Source organism: Durio zibethinus, chromosome 27 (assembly GCF_047325235.1).
Source record: "Durio zibethinus cultivar Kanyao isolate XHJ-2024 chromosome 27, ASM4732523v1, whole genome shotgun sequence".
NCBI lineage: Eukaryota > Viridiplantae > Streptophyta > Magnoliopsida > Malvales > Malvaceae > Durio > Durio zibethinus.
Genome location: NC_143188.1, coordinates 4,449,708 through 4,476,826, shown reverse-complemented (window position 1 = coordinate 4,476,826; position 27,119 = coordinate 4,449,708). Strand labels below are relative to the sequence as shown.

The 27,119-nt window shown below is 32.8% G+C and overlaps 4 protein-coding genes across 9 annotated transcripts; 3 read left to right on the top strand and 1 right to left on the bottom strand.

Moving 5' to 3' along the window:
• Positions 1 to 402: 402 nt before the first annotated feature.
• On the top strand, positions 403 to 6,012 carry LOC111280206 (acireductone dioxygenase 2). The gene is made up of 7 exons (XM_022867398.2): positions 403 to 496; positions 3,872 to 3,977; positions 4,068 to 4,162; positions 4,524 to 4,638; positions 4,727 to 4,851; positions 5,498 to 5,568; positions 5,675 to 6,012. Exons 1-7 carry the CDS (start codon positions 479 to 481, stop codon positions 5,739 to 5,741), a joined length of 597 nt encoding a protein of 198 aa, XP_022723133.1. The 5' UTR covers positions 403 to 478; the 3' UTR covers positions 5,742 to 6,012.
• Positions 6,013 to 8,003: 1,991 nt separating this feature from the next.
• LOC111280205 (heat stress transcription factor A-6b-like) lies at positions 8,004 to 11,279 on the top strand. Of its 2 annotated transcripts, XM_089756744.1 has the most exons (3): positions 8,004 to 9,115; positions 9,431 to 9,727; positions 10,194 to 11,279. In XM_089756744.1, exons 2-3 carry the CDS (start codon positions 9,431 to 9,433, stop codon positions 10,983 to 10,985), a joined length of 1,089 nt encoding a protein of 362 aa, XP_089612870.1. In that variant the 5' UTR covers positions 8,004 to 9,115; the 3' UTR covers positions 10,986 to 11,279. The 2 variants fall into 2 exon arrangements, with proteins under 2 accessions (XP_089612870.1, XP_022723132.2); XM_022867397.2 differs by lacking the exon at positions 8,004 to 9,115 and having other exon boundaries at positions 9,124 to 9,727.
• A 5,755-nt stretch (positions 11,280 to 17,034) lies between these two features.
• On the top strand, positions 17,035 to 23,254 carry LOC111279154 (uncharacterized). Of its 5 annotated transcripts, XM_022866046.2 has the most exons (18): positions 17,035 to 17,527; positions 18,064 to 18,303; positions 18,434 to 18,497; positions 18,580 to 18,709; positions 18,785 to 18,932; positions 19,047 to 19,295; positions 19,445 to 19,529; positions 19,973 to 20,075; positions 20,545 to 20,670; positions 20,746 to 20,859; positions 21,102 to 21,220; positions 21,362 to 21,443; positions 21,537 to 21,629; positions 21,729 to 21,818; positions 21,973 to 22,092; positions 22,292 to 22,383; positions 22,608 to 22,665; positions 22,939 to 23,254. In XM_022866046.2, exons 1-18 carry the CDS (start codon positions 17,341 to 17,343, stop codon positions 23,002 to 23,004), a joined length of 2,166 nt encoding a protein of 721 aa, XP_022721781.1. In that variant the 5' UTR covers positions 17,035 to 17,340; the 3' UTR covers positions 23,005 to 23,254. The 5 variants fall into 5 exon arrangements, with proteins under 5 accessions (XP_022721781.1, XP_089612746.1, XP_089612745.1 ...); XM_089756620.1 differs by lacking the exon at positions 20,545 to 20,670; XM_089756619.1 differs by lacking the exon at positions 21,973 to 22,092.
• A 491-nt stretch (positions 23,255 to 23,745) lies between these two features.
• LOC111279156 (early light-induced protein 2, chloroplastic-like) lies at positions 23,746 to 24,713 on the bottom strand. The gene is made up of 2 exons (XM_022866050.2): positions 24,449 to 24,713; positions 23,746 to 24,354 (listed from the first exon to the last, which is right to left on the bottom strand). Exons 1-2 carry the CDS (start codon positions 24,587 to 24,589, stop codon positions 23,920 to 23,922), a joined length of 576 nt encoding a protein of 191 aa, XP_022721785.1. The 5' UTR covers positions 24,590 to 24,713; the 3' UTR covers positions 23,746 to 23,919.
• Positions 24,714 to 27,119: the final 2,406 nt, after the last annotated feature.

Genomic DNA, 27,119 nt, shown 5'->3' with positions numbered 1-27,119 from the left:
AAAAATTTTTAGATCCATTTAAAATATTAAATAAAAAATTTTATATCATTTTAAAATAAAAATTTCCCTACCATTTTAAAAATTCTATTTATTAAATTATTCATAATTTTTTATTAGAAAAATATTTTGAATCAATTTAATAAAATTTTATATTGATGAAAAGTAAATATCTTACCATGACACGGAACTAGGAGAAAATGTTAATAAACCTCACAACAGGTTCACCAAATCCCATCTAAAATGACAATAATGTCCCTGTCCCAAGTCTCCCCCGTTCCACACAGTAGAATCAATGAATCTGGACGACGTTTTAATCATTCCTCCAACCGATTAAGGGCATATTGGTCTTTCTATATTCACTACCGGGCGGATTTTTAACCCCGTTCGCAAATTCTCCACTTTGTAGCGTTGCCTCGAAGCGATTTAGAAGAAAGGAGAATTTTCTTTTGACCAAAACCGAAGAAAGGAGCTGTGAAACATGGGTGCTTCAGATAAGGTAATCTATTTGTGTAATTGGAAACTTGTATATTGCATCAATTATTTTCCCGAGAAAATATTTCTATGATCAGTTTTTGTATCTATCTGTTTGTCGAGATACTGTTTGGCATTGGATTTTAGTGTCTCTTTGTTCAGAAGCTGATGAATTCATGTGGTTTTGTTCAAAGCTGGTGAATTGAAAGAGGGATGTTTTTATTTTTAAAAAAAATCATGGAATTGAAAAAGCTATTAACTTTGTTTCAGTTATGGCATGACATGGGAAAGTGAAGCTTTGTTGGATATCTATGTGGTTTTGTGCTCCTTTTAGTTGGTGGGTTCAATTTGGATTTAGTTGTTAAAGTACTTTGATCTTGTTTTTTCATAATTTCTTTTTAATCTGCATGTTTTTGACATTTATTTTTGCCAGAAACGATGAAATTTTATTGAATCAATGGATGTATAGAAACATCACAGACACATATCAAAACAACCTGTGAACATTACGAGACTAGTAAAGCCTCGTGAATACAGATAGTTTTCAATAGAAAACTATGATGGTCAGGAAGACCATCCTTATTTAAAATGAAAACAAGCGAGGATTGGGTGCAAGCACCCAATCTTCTGAGCACATTCTTCTTTTGAATTGGGATGCAACCCAATCGGCCTCCTGATCGGCTTCACAACGTGTAAGGTATTCTTCAAAGACAGGAATTGGCCTGATCCTCCAGCTAGGATCAGTGGATCACCATAACTCCACAGCTAGGAGACTTCTAACTTCAAAGCCTCAGCCTCAGCCTCAGCCTCAGCCTCAGCCAAGAGGGGTATATCTCATGCAAAGTACCTAATTTTCCAAGCAATTAATTCACCTCTACTATTTCTGACCACTGCTCCAATACCTGCCTCTTTTGAAACAAAATTATAAACCTCATCTCAATTTATTTTAACCTATCCTGAATCAGGCAAGCACCAACGCTCATTCACCTCCTATTTTTGTGTGACATCCTATTTCTGTTCTGAAATTTTTTTTCTGTTGCATATTCTCCCATTCAGGGACAGCTGCTTCAACTCTATGAGTTGTAGAATGAACGTTTATTCCTTTCCTAAAACACATCTAAAATCTGGATTTTCCAGATCACCAAACAGGAAAAGGCAATATGCATCTTCATAGAAGACTGAATTTGTTTGTTCAAAATAAATTCTCCTAGCCATTTGTTAAATCTAAGGCCAAACATCCCTCAAACCAGACCCCTCTAGTCCATTTGCATTGCAACAAAAAATGCTCAGTTGTTTCAAGTTCCTTTTACAGATAAGACACATTCCATAGATACCACTTTCCTCTTCCATAAATTGAATCTAGTGGCTATTTTGAGCTCACTCTCTGCAAAAAGTTCCTAATCTTATGAGGCATCTGCAAATTCCAAGAAGCATTACTATAGTCTATCTTAAATGATATGAGAAGAGGAAGGCCTTGCAACAACCTTACTATCCTGCTCCACTTTAATAGCATGGTATCCAGATTTAACAGAATACACATCATTATTCACATATCGCCAGACCAGCCTATCTTCACCCCCTTTTTGACAGATACAAATCCTTTGTATTGCTGCATTTGCTTCAGACACCCAAACTTGTAGTTCTTACACAATCCATCTTCCAGTATCGTTATCATTCCATTCGGTTAATTTTTCTGGCACCTCTAAGACATCAGCATCTTACATCTTGTTTACCTTGCTTTTATCCTGGAATCCATTTATCTTGTCATATAGCAACCGACTCGCCATTTAGAATCATCCAGCAGCATTTATCTGAGTAAATCCCTTCTATCCAAGAGGCTGCAGTGCTTCATGCCCGTGAAGCCCTAGTACCCAAGTTAGCCTAGATGTGTGAGCAAAAAACAATCCCTTCAGTATTTTAGCCCATAAAGAATCAGGATTCTGTAATGATCTCCAACATTGCTTTGCTAGCAAAGCCTTGTTGAAAATGACCAAATCCTTAAACCCCATCCTTCCTTTGCTTTTGGCCTTTGTCAGACTGTAAATTCTTCCAATGAATCCTTTTTTCCCCTTCTTTCTGCCTTCACCAGAATTTAGGCATGGCAGTATTTAAGTCTTCACATAACTTGGCAAACGAAAACAAGCCATGGTGTATGTTGGTATAGCACAAGCCACAACTCTCCTTGCTACCTTGGGAAAAGATTTGTTGCTTACAGTGTTGTAACTTGCCAACTACTCTGTCCCTAATAAAGGCCATAGCTTGTCCTTTAGTTTTTCCCCTAAAGGAAGGAACACCAAGATAAGTTCCAGGATTAGAAGCCAGAGGAATGAGCAAGCATTCTGCTATCTCTCTTCTTAGGTTTTCTGGTGCATTTGAACAATCAAAGTGGACTTTGCCAGATCCACCATCACTCCTGAAGCCACAATAAGATTGAAGAATTCGGAACATATTTTTACAATTAGTCTTACTAACACCAAGGAAAAAGAGGGTGTCATCTGCAAATAAAAGGTGTGAGAGAAGTGGGCAGCTTCTGCTAAGTTTGACCCCTTTGGCATTAGCAGCTTGAGTTTCTGCAGAAATCAGTGTAGATAACACAACAACAAATAAAAAGAGTAATAGTGAGAGAGGATCCCCTTGCCTAAGACCCCTAGAAGGAAAGAACTTACCTGAAGGTTTCCCATTGAAGACTAAATAATAGGATACAGTTCTAACACACTTCATTGTCCAATCAACCCATTTTTTGTCAAAGCCTAACATGGTAGCTTCCTATAAATCCATTCCACTCTGTCATAATTTTTGTTCATGTCAAGTTTCATAGAAATAGCAGCATTCTTTCCCTTCTTACTCAGGTTCAAAAAAAGAAAAACCTCATGAGCTACCAGGATATTGTCTTGAATCTGTCTATTGGCCACAAATGCACTCTGATTCTGAGTGATTAAATCTCCCATAAATGGCTTTAATCTATTCATCATCACCTTAGAAATAATCATATAGGTGAAATTGCAAAGGCTGATTGGTCTATAATGGGCTACAGTCTTCTGGACTTTTAACTTTGGGAATCAACACAATTTCAATATTATTTATTTCTTTAAGAATTATTCCCGAATGAGAAAAGCATTACACTGACTTAATTACATCATCCTTAACTCCTGACCAATAGTTTTGAAAGAATGCACCATTAAAACCATCCGGGCTTGGTGCTTTTAGATGACTCAATTCATTCTGCTGTCTTCCCATGCTTGTTGATGACGTGGCATTTTGTAGAGTAAGTTCTGGGAAAGGTGCTTAAAATAGTTAATTTTGGCTGTTGGTTTTCTTTGGCTGCACATGCTGTTTATGTTCCAAGAATAATTGAAAAAAATGAGGTTGTCTGTTGTGTCTTAACTGTTGAGTTATGTAGAGGGAGGAAGTGCTTCAAGCATGGTACATGGATGATAGTGATGAAGATCAGAGGCTTCCCCATTACCGTGAGCCTAAAGAATTTGTATCCTTGGATCAACTTGCTGGTAAGCATCTTAGATAAGAAGCAATTGTTATTAGATCATAAAAAGATTTTCGACATTTTACTCATTGTAGTTAGCATGTTTACCTTGCAGAACTTGGAGTACTCAGTTGGCGATTGGATGCTGATAATTATGAAACTGATGAGGAGTTGAAGAAAATTCGTGAAGAACGTGGTTACTCCTACATGGTGTGTAGCTGATTTTTTTTTTTTTTTTACTTTGATTCCAGTGCAAACAAATGAATTATTCTTGGCCTTAAGCCTAATCCAAGGAGTTGTTGTTTAAATGCTCATAAGTAGGGTTTATTAACCATCAAAGAATTTTCATTTTCCAGTTGTTTTATTTGTATTATTACCATTCATTGATTCAATATTTGGATGCAATATTTGGATGGTAGTAGATGCAAAAAGAAGACTTACTAGTTTTTCTTCTATTTCTATCTGTGTGTCACTTAAGCAGTTCTTGTTTAAGGCTTCTGATTTGGCTATTCTTCCTCTTAATAGCCTATAATACTACATGCTTGCATTGACTAGATACTTTTTTCCTCAGGACTTCTGTGAGGTTTGCCCAGAGAAGCTGCCAAATTATGAAGAGAAGATCAAAAATTTCTTTGAAGAGCATCTTCATACTGATGAGGAGATTCGTTACTGTGTGGCAGGAAGTGGTAGGAGCACATGCTGACTGTTTTCTATAATGATAAGTCTCTTTTCTTACTAATTTCTGGCTCTCTTAACATCTATTTCGTGGTGAAGGTTATTTTGATGTCAGGGATCACAATGATCAGTGGATTCGTGTGTGGGTGAAGAAAGGAGGCATGATTGTTTTGCCTGCTGGGATTTATCATCGGTTTACTCTGGATACAGACAACTACATTAAGGTACTAAGCAACCCATCTTCCCGTCTATTTTTCCAGAAAGTGGACTTTAACATTGAACATGGTGTAGGAGATCTCCTCATGCGTTTAATTTGACTTGCATTTAATAATGCTTCATTGATTGATGCTTTTGCTATTTGCTTTTTGTTTTCTTCAATAGAAAGTGAAAAACAAAAAATTAAAAATAAACTGAAAACAAGGGACAAATAGCCAAAAGCAAAAATACCAATCAAATGGAGCTTAAATGAGTGCATAAATTTGATGATGTTTGAACAGAATGACTCTTCTTATCCCATGTCGTGAACTGCACAAGTGACTTTTTTTCTTTCATTCTATGATCTGATTATCAATATGGGTATCCTTATTAGTCTGATTGATGGAGTTGAAAGGTCGAGTTTTGTTTTGAAAGGATGATTGCTTTCTTCTAGCCTCCTCAGTCCTGATCATCAACTGCATAAGTTCTTTCTTTTGGTCTTCCATCATGCTTCTTCTATTTATTCACGCTGGTCAATGTTGTCTATAGAACCTTATTACAGTTTCTCTATCTAGCATTGCTTGTGATCTTAAGAAAATTTTAAAGATATTTATCGGTATATCTTTTAGCATGAATTGTGAGTCTAGAGACTTCCTTACAAATTGGTCCATGTAGGCAATGCGGCTCTTTGTTGGTGATCCAATTTGGACTCCATACAATCGTCCTCATGATCATCTTCCTGCAAGGTATTCTTCTTCCTTACAATGTAGAAAAAAATCTCTAGTTTGTCTTCATGTTTCTGGTTAAAAGCATTTGAGGGGCTTAATCTTAAACATTTGATTTCTATTGTAGAAAGGAGTATCTTGAAAACTTTTTGCAGAAGGAAGGTGGTGGTCAAGCTGTTGATGCTGCAGCATGAAATTGGCATTTGCCACTGCATTGGGTCTTAAAACCTGGTATAAATATGAAACCCGAGATTGGCTTTAATAAACGAGTCAAGGCTTGTCTGCTTGTACTGTGTGGTATGTGTGGGTTATTTTGCTTGCCTGTATGGCTTGTTATGAATATTTCTACATTTTAATTGCTGTCCATCCGGTAGGCTCCCGATGATCAAGTATATATGTACATTGCTGGTTGGATTTCTGTTTCAAAATGTTTTGGTTTGAAATAATTTGTCAATTTCTCACTTAGCATGCTTTGGTCTAAAATTGGATTTACCATTGCCCATTCTTGTTTAACGTGTGGCTTTATGTGTATGAAACCAACTTTCATGAATTGCATTATGAATCTTGAAAGCACGATTCTATGGTGTACGTTACATATTGTCCTAGGCCGGGGAATTAACAACGTATTTATCATGTGATTTAATTTACTAGGAGAAAATTTGCATTATGAATCTTGGTATTCTATTTTTATTGGATGACGGTAATTGGATAGGTTGGATTGAGTTTGGGTTTGGATAATTTTAGTTGGGGTCATTTCAAATTTGACTCATTTCAAGTTTGCTTTTTCGGGATTTGAGTCACTTCAGAATAGTTGAGTTTAAAAATTTTTATCATTTCGGGATAGGTTTTTGTCTCTTGAATTTAAATCATTTTAAATTTTGATTAATTTGGATTTAGATTCTTGATTTTTCTTTATTAAATTGAATGGGATGGGGGGTTTGAATTCGGGTTACTTTCTAGATCTAGTGTGGTGTTATCGAGCATTCTCATGGTTGATGTGGATGAAAAGATGTGCAGATTATGTGCAGGGAAGATTAGTATATTTTTGTTTTCATGGCATTAAAGTTTTTGGCTTCAGGTCATTGGTTTCCCATAGAAGCGTAAATAAATCAAATATAAACAAATTTTATTATGTTTGTAATTTATTCATTTAATTAACAAATTATAAAATATTATTCATGGTCATTCGTTAAGTTTAGTAAACTAACATAACAAACAGGAACCGGGTTTGTTCACGAATTATTTTTTGAATTTTTTTATTTTAAATCTAATAATTTGTGTTTTTTTATGTTTATTTCATGTAAAACAGGAAAAATAGTGTCATAATTTTTATCACTTGTTGGACACAATGTTTTTTGCTTTTTAACAATTTATTTATAATTTTTATATTATATGTTTTTGTATTTTTTTCATTTTGTTTTTATATTATATTATTTTATAATATTTAAATCATCAGGTCTAGTTTACTTATATCCTTAAATGTGATTATTTTAAATTTAAATTGTCAAATTTTAAAATCAAATCAATTTAATTTTGCATTATTTCAAGATAAATTATTGCATTATAATAGCAAACTAATTTAATCAGTTTAAGATAATAGTTTCTGATTTTTATTGATCAAATTGAGTTAAATTGAAGTCAAATCAAAGCCAGTTTTATCAGTTTTTACATGGCGTTAATAGGACATCCTGTTGGTTTGATGTGGGTGAAAAGATGTGCAGATTAAGCGCGGAGGAAGATTAGCAGGCGTTGATTTTCATGGCATTGACCCAACAATGTAACCATTTCAAGTGTTTATATATGATAATGCTATTGGCTTCTGCTCACTTGAGATAATCTTCCCGAGAGTTCCCCATATCAAACGAGGGAATCTCATGGCTTCAACAATGAACAAAGTTTTGAAGATCTTGATTGCAATAATTCAGCCAATAATAAAAAAAAAAAAATTGAAAATCTCTTAAACTTGCTTTTGAAATTCTTGTTAGATTTGCCTGTGCCTGGTATGTTCGAAAAAGTTCTACGCTTATCTTCCAAAAAAATGAAAAAGAAAAAAAATGCTTGCCCATTCCTAATCAAGTGTCGTTGTCTTGGAAATGTGCTACTTGGTGCGTTGAATTAAGTGAAGTGTATCTTTCATCACAGATTCTTTTTCTGACAATCAGGCCTCCCGTCCCATACTCTTGGATCCAGCTTTTGGCCTTTTGCTTCTTTTGGGTAAGAGCATCGATTTTAACCAAAACAAAATCCCACGTGCATATACGTTATTATTATTTTATTTGAGACAAATATAAAATATAATTATTAAATTTATGTTTAACTCTAAAAAATTCTGCAATAAACAGGGCTAAAAAACTTAGAAGTTCTTAAAAGAAATTTAACACTTTATACCTTTGAATTAAGATGGAAAATAGGGAAATAAAGAAAAAAAAAAAAACATGGCATGTGATTATCTTTTGACTTCACCCAACAAGTCCAACCTGTAAACTTTTCAGCAGCTGATTATAACATAAAGCTGCAAAACCAATGAGATTGTGCCACACTACCATACTTGAAATTACCGACATCAAAAGAGAAAGTAGACCAAATCAAAGATAAACAAATTCAACATTCAAGGCCTAATCTAATTTTGCTTACAAATCCACCCCCCTTTGCCAAAAAAAAGGGGGTTGGCTGGCCATCCACGTATCACCATCAACAAAATCTGGTGAATGGAAAAATATAAAAGATTCTTAACTCCTCGATAGAATGCTAGAATTTTATAATGCACCAAACTTGAATTTACTTTGATTAGTGCACATACATATTTTCCAATAAAAAACAAAATCGACATCTAGATTTTTTTAGAACCCCCAACCCTTTTCCCTATCTCTCCAACGTAAACGTATTTTCAGGTGCAATTCTACAAACCTCCGAGATTCTGTAACCGTTCATTAAAAAGAATTGTTTATATTGACGTCATCCTCATTTTCAAAGTCCCAGAGAAAAAGACAAAAAAAACAAAGAAAGAAAAGTTATTTATTCCTTTGAAATCGCTAAATCGGTGTAAATCAATTTAAAAAAACATGTATTAGACAAAATTTAAGAAACCCAAGTAGAATGCTACTTTCCTTCTGATAAAAAAATTGGGTTGTGAAGATTAGCAATACTCTAAAATTCACTCAAAAGGCTACAACGCAACTTCTAGCAATTGAAGTAGCAGAATTTTCTGATCTAAACCACAATTTTATTGGGAACTAAACAGCAAAATATCTCAGTTCTTTTAGAATCTTCTGTGTCAGAAATTACAAAAATTCAGATCCATTTTTGCTTTGTAAATCAAGAAAAATAAATAAATGAATGCTATTCGTTGCATATATAAGCTGTTTGAGTCTTGACCTTCAAAAATCTTTGCCTCTGTACTGTGAAAAGATATGGTAACACAACCCAAGACAAACGACTTTCCTAAAGGAGTAATCTGTGGGGGAGAGAGCAAAATATCTCATTGCCACTCCATTCTGGTTTCTTTTTTCATCATCAGTCTCCAGACCAACCAAAAGGAAAAGAAATGAGTGAAAATATAAAGAAATAGGTAACAATTTTTTATTATGACTTTATATAAAATAATGACATCCATGTTCACATCTCTCCGGTTTCTCAATTCTTCCATGTTTTTCCTACTTCTCGATCTTCCTAAGCCGGTGAACTTTTGGCTCCACTCATAATCTGAATTAATTCAATCTCACCTCTATACTTTTTTTTCCTTAACCTGCATTCAAGAACCAGTTTTGAAGGCTCTTTCGATCACCGAAACAATAAAACTAATTCAATCTGATATACAACGAAACAATAAAACTAACCCAGATCAAATTTTTATTTGTTTTTGTTCCCTGGTGGGTAAGCAAAGATGAATCCCTATGGAAGAGTTAAAGAAGAGTTTACAGGAGCAAGCTCATCATGTCCTGATATGCCTTCTATGGGTACCCCTCAGCCAATGGAAGGACTCCATGATGCAGGTTCTCCTCCTTTCCTCACAAAAACTTATGATATTATTGATGATTCAAGCACCAATCACATCATCTCTTGGAGTAAAGGCAACAATAGTTTGATTGTATGGGATCCCCAGGCATTTTCCATAAGCCTTTTGCCTAGATACTTCAAGCACAACAATTTCTCAAGCTTTGTCAGGCAGCTCAATACCTATGTAAGTAATACTACTAGTTCTTTCTTCCTTGGAGTAGACAATAATGCTACAAAGATTAAAACTTGCTCAATAAAAAGAAATAAATTTTCTTTGCTTAGTGTTTGAATTAAACTGTATAAGTTTCTCTAGATGTGACTTAATCCATATTCATTCATATCATGAAAGAGCTAGATTGTGTATTTTATGTTTATTTTTTTTATGGTTTTTCTGTTTGGAATAGAGATTTAACTGGTGCCCTTTTTTTCTTATTTTTTAATGAGGCAACTTGTTGGGGACATTTTTGTTTGTTTACTAGTTAGGAAATGGAAAGTGCGGAAATCAGAATATTTAAAACATACATTTCATTCACTATTATCATGATGCTGTAGCATCTGCTGTGGCAGTGCTGTCACATTAGAATTATAGCCTCTTTCATTATCTCCAATTTTGAATTTGGTCATGAAGAATAAAGATTTGATTCATGTAGGGGTTTAGAAAGGTTGATCCAGATAGATGGGAGTTTGCTAATGAAAGCTTTCTTAGAGGGCAAAGGCATCTGTTAAAGAATATTAGGAGGAGAAAGACACATCAACCTCAGGCTTCACAGTATGCTCTAGATCCTTGTGTTGAAGTTGGGAGGTTTGGACTTGATGGTGAGGTTGATAGGTTAAGGCGTGACAAGCAGGTTTTAATGGTGGAATTGTTGAAACTTAGACAGCAGCAGCAGAACACTAATACTTACCTGCAAGCGATGGAAGAAAGACTAAGGAAGACAGAGATGAAACAACAACAAATAATGAGTTTCTTGGCCAAAGCAATGCAAAATCCAAGCTTTCTTCAGAAACTAGTCCAACAGAAAGATATGAGAAAAGAACTTGAGGAAGCAATCACCAAGAAGAGAAGGCGGCGGATCGATCAAAGGTCTAGCAGCAGTACTGTTGAAACTAGTGAATTAAGCCAGGATGTGGGAGGAGGAACTTTTGTCAAGGCTGAACCTGAGGACTATGATATTGCTGAGTTTGAAGTTTCAGAGCTAGACAAACTTGTTATGGACTTGCAGGGACTGACTGGGAGCCAAAACAACATAGAACTTGAGCATGTAGAGGAAAGAGAAGAACATGGAAGTAAAGATAAAAACCTTGATGAGGGGTTTTGGGATGATTTATTGAATGATGATATTGAACAAGAAATATCTGTTCCGGATGTTGAAGATGAAGATGAGGAAAATGTAGATGTTTTAGTTGAGCAGCTGGGCTACTTGGGTTCTAGTCCCAAGTAGAGAAGAAGCTAAGCTCGTTTAGTTTCTTATATAACTTCGATGAGGTAAAAACCAGCTCCCCCGATATGATAAAACCGTTTCATTACTGGTTTCTTTATATTTGATGGCGGCCTGAAGGGTCACAGTGATGCCAAAACCAAGTAAAACCTTCAGGTTTTTTCTTGAATAATCTTGACATTGACAAAAAGAATTAATGCTTGTAGATTTACATTGAATTAAGAATGCATTGATTATAAAAAATCAGCAACACTCAACCAATGTGCAATAGCAATATTAGCTTGTTTTATCCGCGTATGGTTGGTTTAAGTGGCTAATAGAATGTCTTTTCTTCGTTACATGGGTTGGAGAGATCCTGAAAAAGTAATTTCTCATGAATTCATTAGGTTGATGTAAATAAACCGGCCTAAAGGGAAAATGTATTGGCTAAATCCCAAAAAACCCCCTGCTACTTAAAAAAATAGTTTGTTTTCTTTTTCTGGGATATTCAAAACAATGACAAGTTTTCTATTCTTGGCTTCTTGAAGTGCTCTTCATCCCTTTCTCTTTTTTTAATTCATCCGTATTTAGCCATTTTAGGCAGCTGTTGAAACTTGGGAAGACCCTTATTGATTATAACGTCATTCAAGTTAGATTTTTAGTTGTACTTCAACATACTTCTGAGATTTTTTTTTTTTTTTAATCAAAAAGATTTGGCACACGGCACATAATGCAATCATGCTGCCATGAAATCATGTTGCATTTTGTCTCTGAGTGTGTTGTAGGTCATCTGAAACATTTGCCCCTCTATATTTTCTTATGGAACAACTTTTGGCATATAATAATAATTATATCAGGGGAGAGCTAGATTGATTTTCGATTTGCCATAGCGCTGTAAACCAAAGTGATTAGCTTGGAATCTGATTTGCATCCTGAAACAACTTTGGAGATAGCTTCGTGCTCAGATATATTTTCATAATTTATACGTTACTATTATTCTTGTCATCTTGTGTGTTTTTTAATGCTTTTTTAGACAAAATTTGCATTTTGATGAATTCTATAAGAACTGCATATAAAATCATAAATCTTTATATCCCTTGATTAAAACATGTTACATCAAATAAAACTTATATTGAACTTGAAGTTTAGTTTAATAATTCATGCAATTACTTTTAAAAAATAATATTTAAAATTTAATATTATAACTTTTTTCTCTATAAATAGACGTCGATTTTCTTTTTACTAAAAAATAAGACTTACATTTCGTCTACAAATGGTAGAATTAAAGTGAATTATTTGCCAAAGTCTGAATGAAACTAAAAGATTAAAAATTTATTTTGGATGTAAATTGTAATGAGAGCTCGACTGTGACACCGTTGGGCAATTGTAGAACATGTGCAGCTCTTAAAAGGGTTTGGATGACATACAGCTTTACTTTTTTGCCTTTTTTTTTTTTTTTTAACGAGCAAAAGGGCCTTTTCCTTTAGTTTTATTACTATTGTACATGTGTTCCCTCTGCACATATACAGTCACAGAATTGGGAGATCAACTAAATCCATTTGAGAAAGTTGACAAATCAATTTTGAGCGTTTCTTTATTTATTTTTCATGTTAAGTTGTGTTTATTGCGGTCTTTTTTCTTTTTTTTTTTCATTTTAGCCTGCAGGAAGGGTTTATTTGAAATAAAAAAAAAAAAAAGAAGAAGCAAATTTGGGCTTGCAACACATACGACCCTCTCATACCCAAGTTTGCATGGGAAAAACCCAAAAAGACTTCGATTTTTTTAGTAGAGTTTCAAACTCCAAGCAAACTGTCAAATGAACCACCACTTAACGTTCACCGGTTAGAAGAGACGAAAACGGCATTAGAGCTGCTCATGAGCGGGCAAGCTGAGATCGGGTCGGGTTTAGTATAATATTTCAGTATTTTAAATAAATTCAGATCCGATTTGATTTTTTTTTTAGTTTTATTTTTTGTTTAAATCTATTTTTACATATAATAATAAAATCTAAATTCATCTAAAACACTTATATTTTTTAATTTTTTAATAAATTATTAATTTAATTAAGTTAATTAATTTTAATTAAATTTATAAATCATTTAAATTTTGATCTAATTTAATTTTATTGAATATAATTTAAAATTAAATCATTATTTTATATAAAAAATAAATAGGTTTTATTCTATTATAAGTAATAAAAGCTAATAGCTCTTGTTTTATTATAATAAAAATAATAAAATCCAAATCCAATCTTATTTTTTGATTGGATCTTATTTATTTCTCTAGATCTATTTAACGAGCTTAACATTTATATATAAATCCTCTACAATTTTGATGGGCTTTCAAATTTAAACGGATTGCTCAACCCATGGCAAGTCTAAACGGCATAAAAATAATATAAATTAAAATTTTAATAACAATTAAATACAAATTTAATAATAATTAAAAAATATTATATATTTTTTATATTGATATAAATTATAATATTGAATTTTTATATAAAATATAATATTAATAAATTACTAATATCTTATATGACATAAATACATGAATTATTATAAATTCATCGTTGAATTCTGATATGATGATAAAAAATTAAGATAGATAGATCATCTGAAACTTTTCAAATGATCATCCAATACCATCATCATTGATATATTTTATTTTTAACCAAAAAATAAAAGAGAGCATTCGACCATCTGAAAATGTGCATTATATATCTCATAAAAAATAATTGAGAATATAAGTCTTATTTTAATTAATTTATATAATTATTTAAAAAAAATTCAAAAAATTTAAAATTTGTTTTTTTTATTCTCATATTACGATCTATTTTATATAAAATAAAAAATTTTAAAAAGATCTAATCAACCAAAAATTGACCGTTATTAATAAATCTAAATACAATATTATTATGTTGGTGATCACTAATTAACCATATATGACTTCTTAGAATTGGTGTAAAAACCATGGTGTAACAGACACTAAACTCGAAATTGTCCACAATATAAATATATCATTTCAAAAACCCTCCGTTAATATTTTTTCTAGAGGCATAAGATTGGTAGAAACCAAACATTGCCAATGTTTTTACTTATTTTTTGCACTTTGCAATTGACTTAAAAGATATTTGGTCTAAAACCAATATAAACCTACACGCTTTTGTTAGACAGCCAAACAATATAAAATGTTTTCTCTTCTTTCATTTGTAAGATGAAACACCTAGCTCGTATTTAGGCCAAAAACCCAGGCTCCGACAAACTTATCTTATTGAAATAGATCACTTTTGTCTATTACATTGGCTTTGACATACTACTTAGTAAGAAAAAATATGGAATTACTTTAAGGTACATTTATTCTTTATTCAAAGAATTGGGTTTTAACATAAATATAAATAAATTTTATTATATTTGTATTTTATTCATTTAATTAAGAAATTATAAAAAAATTATTTATAATTATTTATTAAATTTAATAAACATACATAAATTAACAAAAATCAAATTTATTCATAAATTATTTTTATTCAAATATTTTATTCGTTCACGTTACTAAATTTTTATTGGCAAATTTCGTCCACAAAATTAGTGAAGATGCCAAAGAAAACAAGTGTTTTTCTTTTTTTTTTTTTTTCTATTAAAATTGTAAAGAGTATCCATCACACAAGCATATTGAAGTATTTTAATCCAAGGGCAATAAGGTATTTTCAAAATTAAGGCTCCCCCAACAGTAGGAAAGAAAAGGACCAGGGCGGGCAAGGGGCAATCATATTACCTCAGCCTCGAAGGGCTATAGTGTTTTACCCACCGACACAGCCCAACTCTCACGTCTCAATCTTATTTTCGTCTTTCATTTATGAGAAAACTTATCCTTTTTCCTTTGTAATTATCCACAAAGCGTTGTCCTTCTCATTCCCTTAATCATTGATTAAGCAACGTAAACAACTTTTATCCGAGATTCCCTTTCCATTGAAATATCCTTCCCACCTTAACGTATAGTTGAAATGAAGTTGCGGCCGGCTCTCCATCCTTGTTTAAACATACTACTTTTTTTTAAATAATACAAACAGCGATATTTTTATATTTTATCTGAATTTAATTTTTTAAACAATTTTAAAAATGGACTGTCAAATTTTTCACAAAAAAAGTAAAATTCCACTAATAAAGAAATAGAGTTTTTTTTTTTTAATTTATAAATCATGTTATTTAACATGTCAACTTTTCCAATAAATTCTTAAAATCAAGACTACCAGGAATTAAAAAGTATCAAGCTAGTTAGGTTTAGATGGATTAAACAATAATTTATTCACAATTATTATTGTTAATTAATGTTATCCTAGTTTTAGGTTATAAATATTTTCAGAAATCACAAACACATACACCTTATTGGAAATTATTGGATTAAATCTATCCAAAAACAATTAAGAATTTAATTATATAGTAATTAAGTGAGATAATTAACCCAAAATGTACTATTACCTCAAGTGAAGGATACTTAAGTTTAGTGGGTTTATTAAAATGGAGCTAAATATCGTTTTTATAAAACAAGTATAATCAATAAATGTTAAAATATTTTTTTACAAAATCGTAATTTAAAAATAAAAAAAGAATGATAAATATTTAGATTTTTATTTTAAATTTATTAAATATTATTTTTTAAAAATAATTAAATTAAAGCTTGACTGTAAAGACTTAAAAAGTTGAAAATACAAATTATAAGTTCCTAAAGGAAAGTTATAAAACAAGACTTTTTTCTTCTTGGTCAAGCAACGTAACAACAATAAAAAAAAAAAAAAAAAAAAAAGATTAAATACAATGGTTTGTCTGGAAAATCAGTGTGCCATTGGACTTCGATGGGCAAAAATGTTGCAGGCTTTTACGCGCTATAATATTGAATAAAAAAGAAAAGTCAAAGAAGACTCATAAATATCTACCAGTCAACCAAACGGATGGCGCACGTTAATTGCTGGCACGTCCAACATGGGATCAGATTTATTAGCTGAATTTTTTTTTAAAAAAAGTCATTTTACTTAATGAAGAAAATGAAATTCAGAGAAAGGGAATTTTTTATTTAAAAATATGAAATGTGTGTGGAGAAGAGAATTTTCATTGGACAGAAAATATTTTTTTTCTTTTTGGCAGAAAGTCAGAAACAGCGATTTGCTTAATTGCTATGAAAATTACTTGATATTTTAAATTATTTTTTAGTAATTTAAAAGAAAAAAAAAAAGGTATAAATGGAATAAAGAAAGGAAAATTTTATTTCACTAATTTCCAGCCGGGCTCTTGCCGACGAAGCAAGTTTGTCAATGACAAGAAGACTGCAATTAATAAAGAAACTTCACCTTTCAAGGTATGCAAAGACTAAATTACTCTCCATTATAATATTGGAATTATTAGTATTTATTGTTTTACAATTGTTAGTTATTTAGTAAAACCTTGCCTAACCCAATTATTATATTAAAATAAATACTTTTAACCCTTCTGCCCTTCTTACCAAAAATAAAATAAAGTTATACAATATTTTTATACAATAAAGTAATATTTTTAGTATAAAATAATATTTCTTTATTATCAATAAAATATTAATTTAGTGGTAAAAAAATCTTAAAATATTAAAGTTTTAGATTCATATTTCATATTCATGGGTTTACTTTAATTTACTATTCTAATTTATCAATTAATTGATTTATTTAATTATTCATTAATATAATGCTTATTATGATGATAATTTGTATTTGTAATTTCTTAAAAAAATAATACTTCTTTATTTTTTATTATCTTAATTTCCAAATTAAATTAAGAAAAAAAATTAAATTCACTGTTAATAAATTTTTTAAATAAATTAATATAATAAAAATATTTTTTTATTTTTTAATTACACTAAAAATTTTTTAAAAATTATTTCATTCACTGCTAAGTTGAATAACCCGTCCAAATAAAAATCTACAATTAAACTGCAAATAAACTTGTAATTTAAACAAAGGAAGGAGGGCAATTCCGAAAACTCACAAAATAATAACGGCAACATCGTCTAAAAACCAATTTCTGAGTTTCCAAGTGAAAAAAAGAACAAAGAAAAAATGAGAAAACAAAATTACCCTCTCTCTCTCTAACTCTTCAAAATCTTCGTCTCTAAGCTCCTTCTCGTTTCTTTTTTTTTTTTTTTTCAATTGAAACTTCATTTCCATTTTTAAATTTCGCTTTCTTTCTCGCCAAACACACCAGCCAGATCTCTCTTCTCTTTGCAATGCCAATTGATTCCGATTGTAAGATCCCTTAACTCGCTTCCTCTTCCACCGTCTCATCAAATCCGTTTGTTTCTTGACTCACTGAGTCAAACAGCCATTCTTCGACTTTTTAGACGACGGAACGGAAGAATGGGAGCGGTGCCTTCGACGCCGCGCCACACCAGTACCACCACCGAAACGGCGGAGTACCTAATCGACACCTTGGTCGGCGTGAAATCGTTTCCTTTGGCTTCCGATTTCTGGCAGAGGCTTCTAGAACTTCCTCTGACTCTACGCTGGGCCCCTCATCGTGTTCGCCAAGCTTGCCAGCTCTTCGGTCAGTGCATTCTTTCGCAATTTACTTCCAAATTCCATAAACATTTTGAGAATCCTTTTCTTTGGAATAAGTTGTGGAGTAATTTGTTGCTTACTTTTTATGCTGCGCAAAATTCAACCATTTTCTACATTAGTTGTTACTAAAGACTGTTTGGAGAGAGTCGGAGATTCGAGTTTCTGCTTGAATCTTATCGACGCTAGGAAATTTTATTTACTAGGACTTGATGATATAAAAATATCTCAAAATTATATAACATATTTGTTTGGTATCTTTTGATATTTCATCTTACTAAGTTGATGGCATGTACGTTCGCTTATGAAACTATACTCAACTTCCAAACATACCAAAACAGAGCTAATTAAATTTTATTTATCAATTTCCAAATTCAATGACTAAGTTGTGAATGGCACTTTTTGAATTTATAACTCCTAACAAATTCGTTTAAAACTCTATCATTATTAATTGAAGATCGTTTTGTTTCATATATTTTCAATGATTCTGATTTTGTTTCTTTGTGCTGGATCTTTCATGCGCAGCACAAAACAACCGCCAAACCAGGCACCTTGCAAAGATTTTGATTCACCTGTCATGGTGTTTACAAGAGGTGATTCGAACTTCTGGTGCTCCATCACCGGTTTATGTGAAGGCTGTTAACGCAGTGTGTATTTCATCTGTGTTTTTGAAGTACATAATTGAGAATTCACAGAGTGACAACATTGAGGAGTTAGGTTTGTCTCTACATGAAAATGAACCGGTGCCTAAGGATTTTGTTATAGGTAAATATTTGTCTCTTCATCATTATTTGTTTTCCAGTTTTGAAATTAAAGTTTATAACTAAGTATCTTGAAGTTGTTATTTTAATGGTAAATAGCATCATGACCTGAAATTTTTATTTCTAATGTGCAGATCAAAGCATTGAGAATCTTGTAATGCATTATGTGCTTAGCTTTCTTGGTTCAATAGATGTAAGGTACACCATGGCTTAATATGTATTTCTAACATTGACATTTCTATTTAATTTTCTCCTAATATAACATTATTTTCCTCGCAAGTCCAACTACATCCCTTCTACATCAGGAGTTGCTTAACTTCGTGCTTGTTGCAATGTCTACTCAACTTCTTTCTGGACCATCCCCAGGGCCTAAAGATGTGAATCCTTTTATCGATGCAGCAATGTCTCAGGTTATAAATTAAAACCTTTGCTTGATTTTTTGTTCCAAAAATTTCAAATTTGCATACTCATTTATTGCTTTGCAGGAAAGTTTGCTGGTTAATTTGGTGGTTCACAGATTGCTGCTCAATTATATAACACGACCTCGGGTTCCCTCGAGTACTGCTGCTTCGTATTCTATTTTTTCTGAAGAAAGTCAACCTGGTGTTTTACAAAGAGTTGGTTCTGCTGCTGGTATGGTGTTTTCCTTCATGCCCTCATTAATACCGTTTCCTAATCTATGTGCAATTCTGCAAGCTTCTTTTACTTGAAAATTTTTATGATAACATTTATATGTTATGCTTGCAGCAAACATTGTGTTGTTGCCATTCAATTATTGGGTCAGTTCAAATGTTGAAGGCTCTAAAAATCAACTGGCAGACTGCAGTCTCCATGTGCTACTTATTCTCATTCATTACCATAAATGTGTTGTAAGTGATGAGTTGATAACAGATAGAAGTGATGACAGTGCCACTTCGGAATCTGTTTCAAAGTTAAATACATATTTCACTGTGAACCCCTACAGCGAGGCCTTAGGAAATGCAAGGGATATTGAATGTGAGATGTCTTTCCATTTCCTTTTTATGATAGTAGCTATATATGTGTGTGTGTGTGTGTGTTCTGTATTTCTGTTTATACTTTTTTAGCATACATGTACGGTGACATTTTAGACAATGTTGGTGAATGTGTAAGCGCTGTGATTGCAGTTGATCGTGTCGATGTTGAGGGGAATGCACAAAATGGACCAGTGGTGAGATTACCTTTTGCATCGCTATTTGATACCCTCGGCATGTAAGTGTCCTATTCTAATATCAATATGTGAATGAATAAAGTTACCTTTATGAGATTATTAAGGCTTTCCATTTTCCTTTTCCTTTGGTATTTAAAGTGGGCAACTTTGGCAATAAGTTTGTATGATTGATTCTTTATTCCTGATAGCGTTTGCTAACATTTTGCCAAAAATTAGTTCTATTTCCTTGGTAATGGTTGTTGGCTTTTTTTTTCCCCTCTTCCTTTTCTCTCTTAACTGATGTTTGTTTAAAATTCTTGTATCAAGAAAAATTGACTTGAGTGTAAGTTTTTATTGTATGGTTCTTCATACCCTCACCAGAGGTGTAATCTTTGATTGAAGCAAATGCCTTGGTACTTGTAACTATATTTGGAATCGGTTGTCTATTTTTTGCGGTTCATCTCTCTTTATTATTTAGTATTTCATAAAATGTTCACATCTACAGGTGCTTGGCTGATGAGACTGCCGTTCTTTTACTTTACTCATTGGTGCAAGGAAACTCGGACTTTTTGGAGTATGTACTAGTGCGAACTGATTTGGATACTTTGGTAAGAAGCTGCAGCTTACATTATCTACATGTCATATATAGCCCTGAGCAATTCCCTTTGGAAAACTACTTTCCAATCAATTTTCAACAGGACATGAATTTTTTAGGTGTCTAGTTAACAAACTTAAAAATTTCTTGGCATCTCCGCCTCCTCCTCCTCTCCCCCCCCTTTTTCTTCCACCAAAGCAAAAAAAAAAAAAAAAAGAAAGAAAGACCTTGAATTGTTGACAATTTGTATCAATTGCTTAAGCCAACACATTGCATGACATTCTGCTTGATCTCATTTATTCTTTTGTTTTAATTGTTCGTCTTAGGTTTGTTTTATGTGCAAACCTCAGCCTAATAGTATGATATGTGGCATATAGCATAGTCTTAAGCTTACATGGCATATAGCAACACGTCAGCCTAATTGTATGATATGTGGCATATAGCATAGTTTTAATATGTGTTTGCACATTGAAAATCAACAGTTGATGCCCATCTTGGAAACATTATACAATGCTTCGAGGAGGACATCAAATCAAATATACATGTTGCTGATTATTCTTCTCATACTTAGTCAAGATTCTTCATTCAGTGCTAGCATTCACAAGATGGTAAGCATCTCATCTGTCTACCAACTCTTGATTCCAATGCATGAGTATTATCTTGATGCCTTATGTATTGCACAGATATTGTCTGGTGTTCCGTGGTATAAAGAGCACCTTCTTCATCAGACATCTCTTGGTTCCCTGATGGTCATAATTTTGATAAGGACTGTACAGTATAACTTGTCTAAGTTGCGGGTATGGTTCTGAATGTCTTAGATTCTTGCCTGATCATGTTATGTTTGCTGAAGTAGGATCCAGGAAATTATTTTTGAATGGCTGGACTTCTCTCTTCATATTTTGGTGGAGATAATGAGTATTTTAACTTAAGGGTAGAAATATTCCATTAGATGGATGCTACATCTGTTAATAATGGATTAATTGGGTTATCAAATGCAGCAGTTTATTCTTCTTCTTTTTTTTTTTTTTTGAATGAACAGGATGTCTATCTTCACACTACTTGTCTAGCAACTTTGGCAAATATGGCACCTCACATCCATCGTTTGAGTGCATATGCTTCTCAGAGACTTGTCAGCCTTTTCTATATGCTTTCACGCAAGTAAGTAATCTATGTTTATACCATTTTTCTTGACCAGAATGTTTTATTAGTTTTCCATTGATCGCTTCAGTGATTTTTACATATTTTGTTATGTTGGCACAGCTTTTCTAACTGTTTTTGCAAATGTGTCTTGAATTTTAGGTACAACAAATTGGTAGAGCTAAGTAATGATAAAATACAAACTAAAGCCATCTCAACAGGGAACAACGTTGTGGAAGATATGGTAATTGTCCTGGTTTTTGCATGTAGTGTAGCACTTTGTAAAAAATTATGTTATCTGGGTATCCTTAAATAATATTTATTCCCCTTGTTGCAGTCAGCAGAATTGCAAATTTATACCGACTTCTTGAGAATCGTCCTTGAAATATTAAATGCAATTTTGACTTATGCACTGCCACGGAATCCTGAGGTATATATTTATTTAAGTTATATGTGATAATTTTGTTTATATTCTTAGCAACGCTTACCAACATGGATCTGAAACTGAATGTTTTATGCATGTGGGCAGGTTGTATATGCCATTATGCACAGGCAGGAAGTCTTTCAGCCATTCAAGAACCATCCTCGCTTTACCGAGCTTCTTGAAAATATTTATAATGTATGCTCTGTAATTTTGTGTGATGAATTTCATCATTTAATCTGCCATTCTTGGTTCTTGTAAGAGAAAAAGTTCAGATAGTTGTTGCAATATTAAGATTTCCTAGTTCTTTCTGGGTGCTTTTTGATTGTTTTGACATCTATGGCTTTTATAGGTATTAGATTTTTTCAACAGTCGTATGGATGCCCAAAGATTGGATGGTGAATGGTCTGTAGAAAAAGTTCTTGTGTTCATAATTAATAATTGCCGATCCTGGCGAGGTGAAGGGATGAAGGTAGAATTAAATGACAGTATATTGCTTCATTTGGAAAATGCAAAGTTCTATACAAACACACACGCACACTAAATCCTTTTATTATGAAGTATGGCTGCTGCAATTTCAATGCATTTTGGTTCTTCCTCAATGTGGACATTTGGTCTCTCTCTCTCTTGCACTTTTCTTCACCTAATCTTGAACTTTTTTATGTTAACAGATGTTTACTCAGTTACACTTCTCATATGAACAAGAAAGTCATCCAGAGGAGTTCTTTATTCCATATGTGTGGCAGCTTGTCCTATCCCGCTGGTAATATTCACAACCTTAAAAGAATTGTAAGCAAAAATGTGAAGGGAAAAAAATCTGGTGTCCAGGTTATTTGGGCATTGCTATGTTTAATAATTTGTATAATTGAACTGACTCTATGTCTGTCCCTTTCGGTGCTGTTTTAGTTTTTTAGGTTTTTTTAGTTTATACCATATATATGATTGTCGCTGATATCTACTCCATCCTCTGCCGCTTTTTCTTTTCAGTGGATTCAGTTTCAACGCAAGTGCTATAAATTTATTCCCGGCTGATCTGCATGCCAATGTAAGTTTATGAATCTCCTCTAAAGGTTCATTCTTTTCGTATAATTCTTTCACATTGTATTGAACTTTTGTAAACCTTTGATTCTACTTTACTGGTAGTACATCATAATTAAGTTTTTTTTTTTTTAATTTTGTCGTTGTCTTAATCAGAAATGTATAATTATGTAGTATAGTTTGGTCGAGTTTGCATGGTGTTGTTACTCAGACCTTTTTTCGCTTCCTTAACCACTCATTATGATTTCAAACTCGTTACGATTTATTTACTATTCTGCAGAAACAAATTTACCATGAAGAATTGAATGGGGAGTTGAATGAACACAGAGTTCAGGTTGATCTGTAAGGGCATTAATATAATATCATACGCTTGTGCTAAGCATGTAATGTTCGTGGTGTTTTTTGTAAATACATAAAAGCAAATAGCAGAAAATGTATTCTTCTCAATTCTTTTCTGTTTATATGTTTGAAACACTGTAGAGGCCTTTTTGAGGTAGATAAATTTTTAGAATCCTTGTATGAAATAAAGAGAGAATTGGTGATTCCAGTTCTATAATATAGTTCCAGGAAAATAAATATGCTCCTTTCCCACTCGACTTCAGATTTAGTGCTACATGCTGACCTGAGGTTGATTAAGTTTGTACTGAGATTTTTTGTCATAAAATTGTCGGCAAATTAGTATTTTCACTTCCTAATATCATATAAGGGCCTAATGAAATCTAAGGGGATTTTGGCCTCCGCATGATGTAGTGCATTTAAGCTAGCATTCCACTGTTGCAGTTGAGGGTTTTCAATTACACTGCTCTTCCAATTTACAACTAGACACTGCTCTTCCAATTTACAACTAGAGAGGGTTTAATAATTTACTGGATTTTTGAGTAGTCAATTAATTGTTTTTGTGAAAGAATTAATTTGTCATATTTAATTTTACCATCCATTATTTATTTAAACGCATATTTGCATAATTGATTTTACTATAGTATTTAAATCATTGGTATTATTATAAATTTAATTTTATCGCTACTAATTAATTATCATCACCCTTACTCTAAATATCAAGATAGCTAATCAGTAATCATCTCACCTATTCATATGGAGATATCTATATTATTACTTTCCCATCCTCCCATCGCAGTCAAAGAGTTTTTAAGGCATGGAAATTTCGTTACATTTCCGATTTGCTAATTACATGGATAGGTGATAAGTTTTTCCACAGATCGGAATTTTTGTAACCTAAGAAACATAGAGTTAAGAACAAAAATTACACTAGGGCTCCACCCTTGACATATTCAGTGAAAGCCAAAGCGACAATCCCCAGCATGGCAAGCCTCCCATTCCACAGCTCAGCATCCGAAGTCATAAAACCTTCAGATTTGGACTCAGCTGTCACGCCTCTAAATAATGGAATCAGAGATGCAAGTGATAGCACAATGCTTGTTCCAAGGAACAAAGGGATCCCACCGTCTGATATTTGGGTAAACAGATCCTGGCCCTTGGATAGCTCCATTGCCAGGGCTGCAACAAAGCCAACCATCGCCAATCTTCCGTTGATCCTCTCCGGTGCTGGTCCACTGAAGGCCAACACATCAGAGAATTTCGTACTCACTTTTGGTGTTGCTGGTGCTGGAGAGGGATTCGGCTTAGATTCTGGGGTTGAACCTGTTACAGGCGTTGTTGGTTGCTCCCTCTGGTCTTCCTGCAAGTGCAAAAATGGATCATTTAACTGGTTTACTCCCCCTCTCTAAATTCTTAAAACCAGTAAATAAAAAAGTGTGAACTTAAGAACTTACCTCTGCCAAGCACCGAACCTGAAGATTGGCATTTCTTTGCAGACGAGGCATGGATTTTACAGGAAAAAATTGAATCACCTTACTCCTATTAGCAAGGCCACCTGCCAGCAGGAGGGATTGCATGACACTTGATGCGGCCATTTCCTTGCAAGTATACAATTTCTTACCTGAACAAGAAGAGAGCAAAAGCCAGTAAAATTTGTTTGGCAACGAAACAAAGCTCTAAGCCAAGAACTTTAATAATCCGAAGCTTTTAGCATTGAGTGAGGTAGGTGGCATCAACTTATATAGCATAGGCAATGGAGAAAGGGGGAGTGGATGTTTTTGGGTCCACGTCATTTTGTATCTAATGTTCAAAAGTGATTGAGTCACGTGGGCTTGTTTGTCCACACACGTTTGAGTTAGGTGACGTGGGCTCTTTTATGACCAGAAAGTGAAATCAGTGATTCTGAGGCCATCAGCATTCTAGGTTTGTTGGTTCCATAATGGCTCGACATTCTGGTCTTTTCGCATGGGGCGTGACCTTTTCTGGATTCTCGATAGAAGATTCTAGACTTTCAGCCCGGTCATGTTCAGATGTATTTGCATGCTGGAATGGTATATGATTTTGACCCCTTTCAACAATGGGATAGTAGACGCAGCCGCTATCACAACACTGGTTCCCAGTAACTATGGAATCCCACCTAGCTGCTAACTCGACTGCCAAGGCTGCAACAAAGCCAATAATGGCCAGCCTACCATTGATATTCCTGTCCCCTACAGCTCCACTAAATAACACATCAGAAAATTTTTTGTTCCCTAGTTGTTCATTCTCATCACCCTGAAAGTGCAAAAATTACAGGGGGTTTGCTTAAATCTCAAAACCATGTTCTACGTTAAACCAGGAACTAGCAAATCATGAACTTTACCTCCGCTAAGCAGCAGATGCAAGCATTGGCATTCCTGTGCTAACGAGGCACATATTTTACCGGGAAAAACTGGATAACCATATTTCTGTTGGTAAGGCTCGTAGCCACAGGACATGCCAAGAGCAATTGCATGGCAACTTATGCATCCATTTTTCTTAATTTGAACGTCTAGAATTTCTGAAAGACTAGGTGAAATGATGAAAATTTTTTATCAGGAACATACAATAAGCCCAAGAACTTGTTACTGATATAAAGCTTGAGCAACTCAATCCAGTGTACCATCTCTAATTGACTAATTCATTGCATTGACTCTAAGACTATTAGGTTTGGTAGCATTGACATATAGATTGGCAAGCCGAAAAAAAAAGGTATTGCTTTTAGTTGTTTTCGTATAAATCATTTTTTTATAGTGATAAAATATCATTGTGTAAAATTTTGCAACACAAAGTAGTATTGTATAAATTTTATTTTGGCAATTATAAAATTTAATTATAAAAACTTACATTAACAATATTATTTTAATTACATAAAATATTTTGTAATAATTAAATGTTCTTTTAATTTCATTTTAGCAATTATTAAATTTGATTACAAAATCCTTTTTGCAACCTAATCATATATAATTACTAAATTATATTTAGCATCATGATTTTTATCGTTTCAATAAATAATTTTAGCAATGACCATATTCGTTGAAAAATTTTTTACATATCTAATATTGTCATTAGTAAATTTATTTTTGCAATGATTTCTTTAATTTTAATAGCAAATTTTATCGTTACAAATTTTATAATACAATCAATTTAATTAATTGTAGCAATGGCTATTATTATTACATAAATATTTTTGAAATTTCTTTATGCCTTTCGAAACAATTTTATCGTTATCAATCATAAAATCATTTTATTTATTATTTTATTTAACTTCACGAGAGTCATCTCACGTTTACAATGAATCCGACCATTAAAAAATTAGAGGTGAGTCCTCAGAGCTCCCTGTGCTTGTGCACTGGATTGCAGATCCAGTTGATTCTTGGGTCATTGAAGATGGCATTGCGGGCAGGAAAAATCAAGATGACCTCAAAGTATTTGTAAATTGAATCCTGCAATGACAAATACTCAGTAACGTTTACTACAAGAGTTTAGATTTTTAGTGGTATTTTTTTAACGTTTAGTGACATTTATAAACGTCATTAAAAGATTTAAGATGTTTATGAAAAACGTCAATTAGAGTATCGACTATACACCCGTTGCAAAAAATAACGGCGTTTTCTATAAAACGTCACTATATTAGCGGTATTTGTATTTAAAAAATACTGCTATATTAGCAGCGTTTGAATCTAAAAAATGTCGTTAATTTAGTGGTATTTTTATTAAAAAAACGCCGTTACTTTGGTAGCATTTGTATCAAAAAAATGCCACTAATTTAACGGTTTTTTTAGTAAGAGTGTCGCTACTTTTAGTGGCATTTTATGATACAAATGCCACTAAATTATTCATTTAACGATATTCTTGAATGCAAATGCCGTGAAATTAAGAAATATATTTCTTTTAAATAAAAAATTTTTGTTAATATTTATTATTTTCTTAAACGAGCTTAAATTCAAAAACTGAAATTAATATAAATTTAATTCACGTTCAAATATGCATAATTGACACAAAGTTTAATAATTAGTATAATAAAATTCAAATTTTTGTTAATACATTAACAAAATAAAAATTAAAATGTATAAAATTGTTGACTGCATAGATTTTGAAGGTTGC

What these genes read in the sequence shown, in the direction of transcription:
- LOC111279154 (XM_022866046.2), top strand. Translation starts at nt 17,341, where the DNA reads ATGGGAGCGGTGCCTTCGACGCCGCGCCACACCAGTACCACCACCGAA. An exon ending in CTATTTGATACCCTCGGCAT is followed by an intron (nt 19,530 to 19,972) that starts GTAAGTGTCCTA and finishes TCACATCTACAG; the next exon opens with GTGCTTGGCTGATGAGACTG. An exon ending in TTCTTGAAAATATTTATAAT is followed by an intron (nt 21,819 to 21,972) that starts GTATGCTCTGTA and finishes TGGCTTTTATAG; the next exon opens with GTATTAGATTTTTTCAACAG.
- LOC111280205 (XM_089756744.1), top strand. Translation starts at nt 9,431, where the DNA reads ATGAATCCCTATGGAAGAGTTAAAGAAGAGTTTACAGGAGCAAGCTCA. An exon ending in TCAGGCAGCTCAATACCTAT is followed by an intron (nt 9,728 to 10,193) that starts GTAAGTAATACT and finishes TGATTCATGTAG; the next exon opens with GGGTTTAGAAAGGTTGATCC.
- LOC111280206 (XM_022867398.2), top strand. An exon ending in ATACAGACAACTACATTAAG is followed by an intron (nt 4,852 to 5,497) that starts GTACTAAGCAAC and finishes TGGTCCATGTAG; the next exon opens with GCAATGCGGCTCTTTGTTGG. An exon ending in CATGATCATCTTCCTGCAAG is followed by an intron (nt 5,569 to 5,674) that starts GTATTCTTCTTC and finishes TTTCTATTGTAG; the next exon opens with AAAGGAGTATCTTGAAAACT.
- LOC111279156 (XM_022866050.2), bottom strand. Translation starts at nt 24,589, where the DNA reads ATGGCCGCATCAAGTGTCATGCAATCCCTCCTGCTGGCAGGTGGCCTT. An exon ending in AGGTTCGGTGCTTGGCAGAG is followed by an intron (nt 24,355 to 24,448) that starts GTAAGTTCTTAA and finishes TTGCACTTGCAG; the next exon opens with GAAGACCAGAGGGAGCAACC.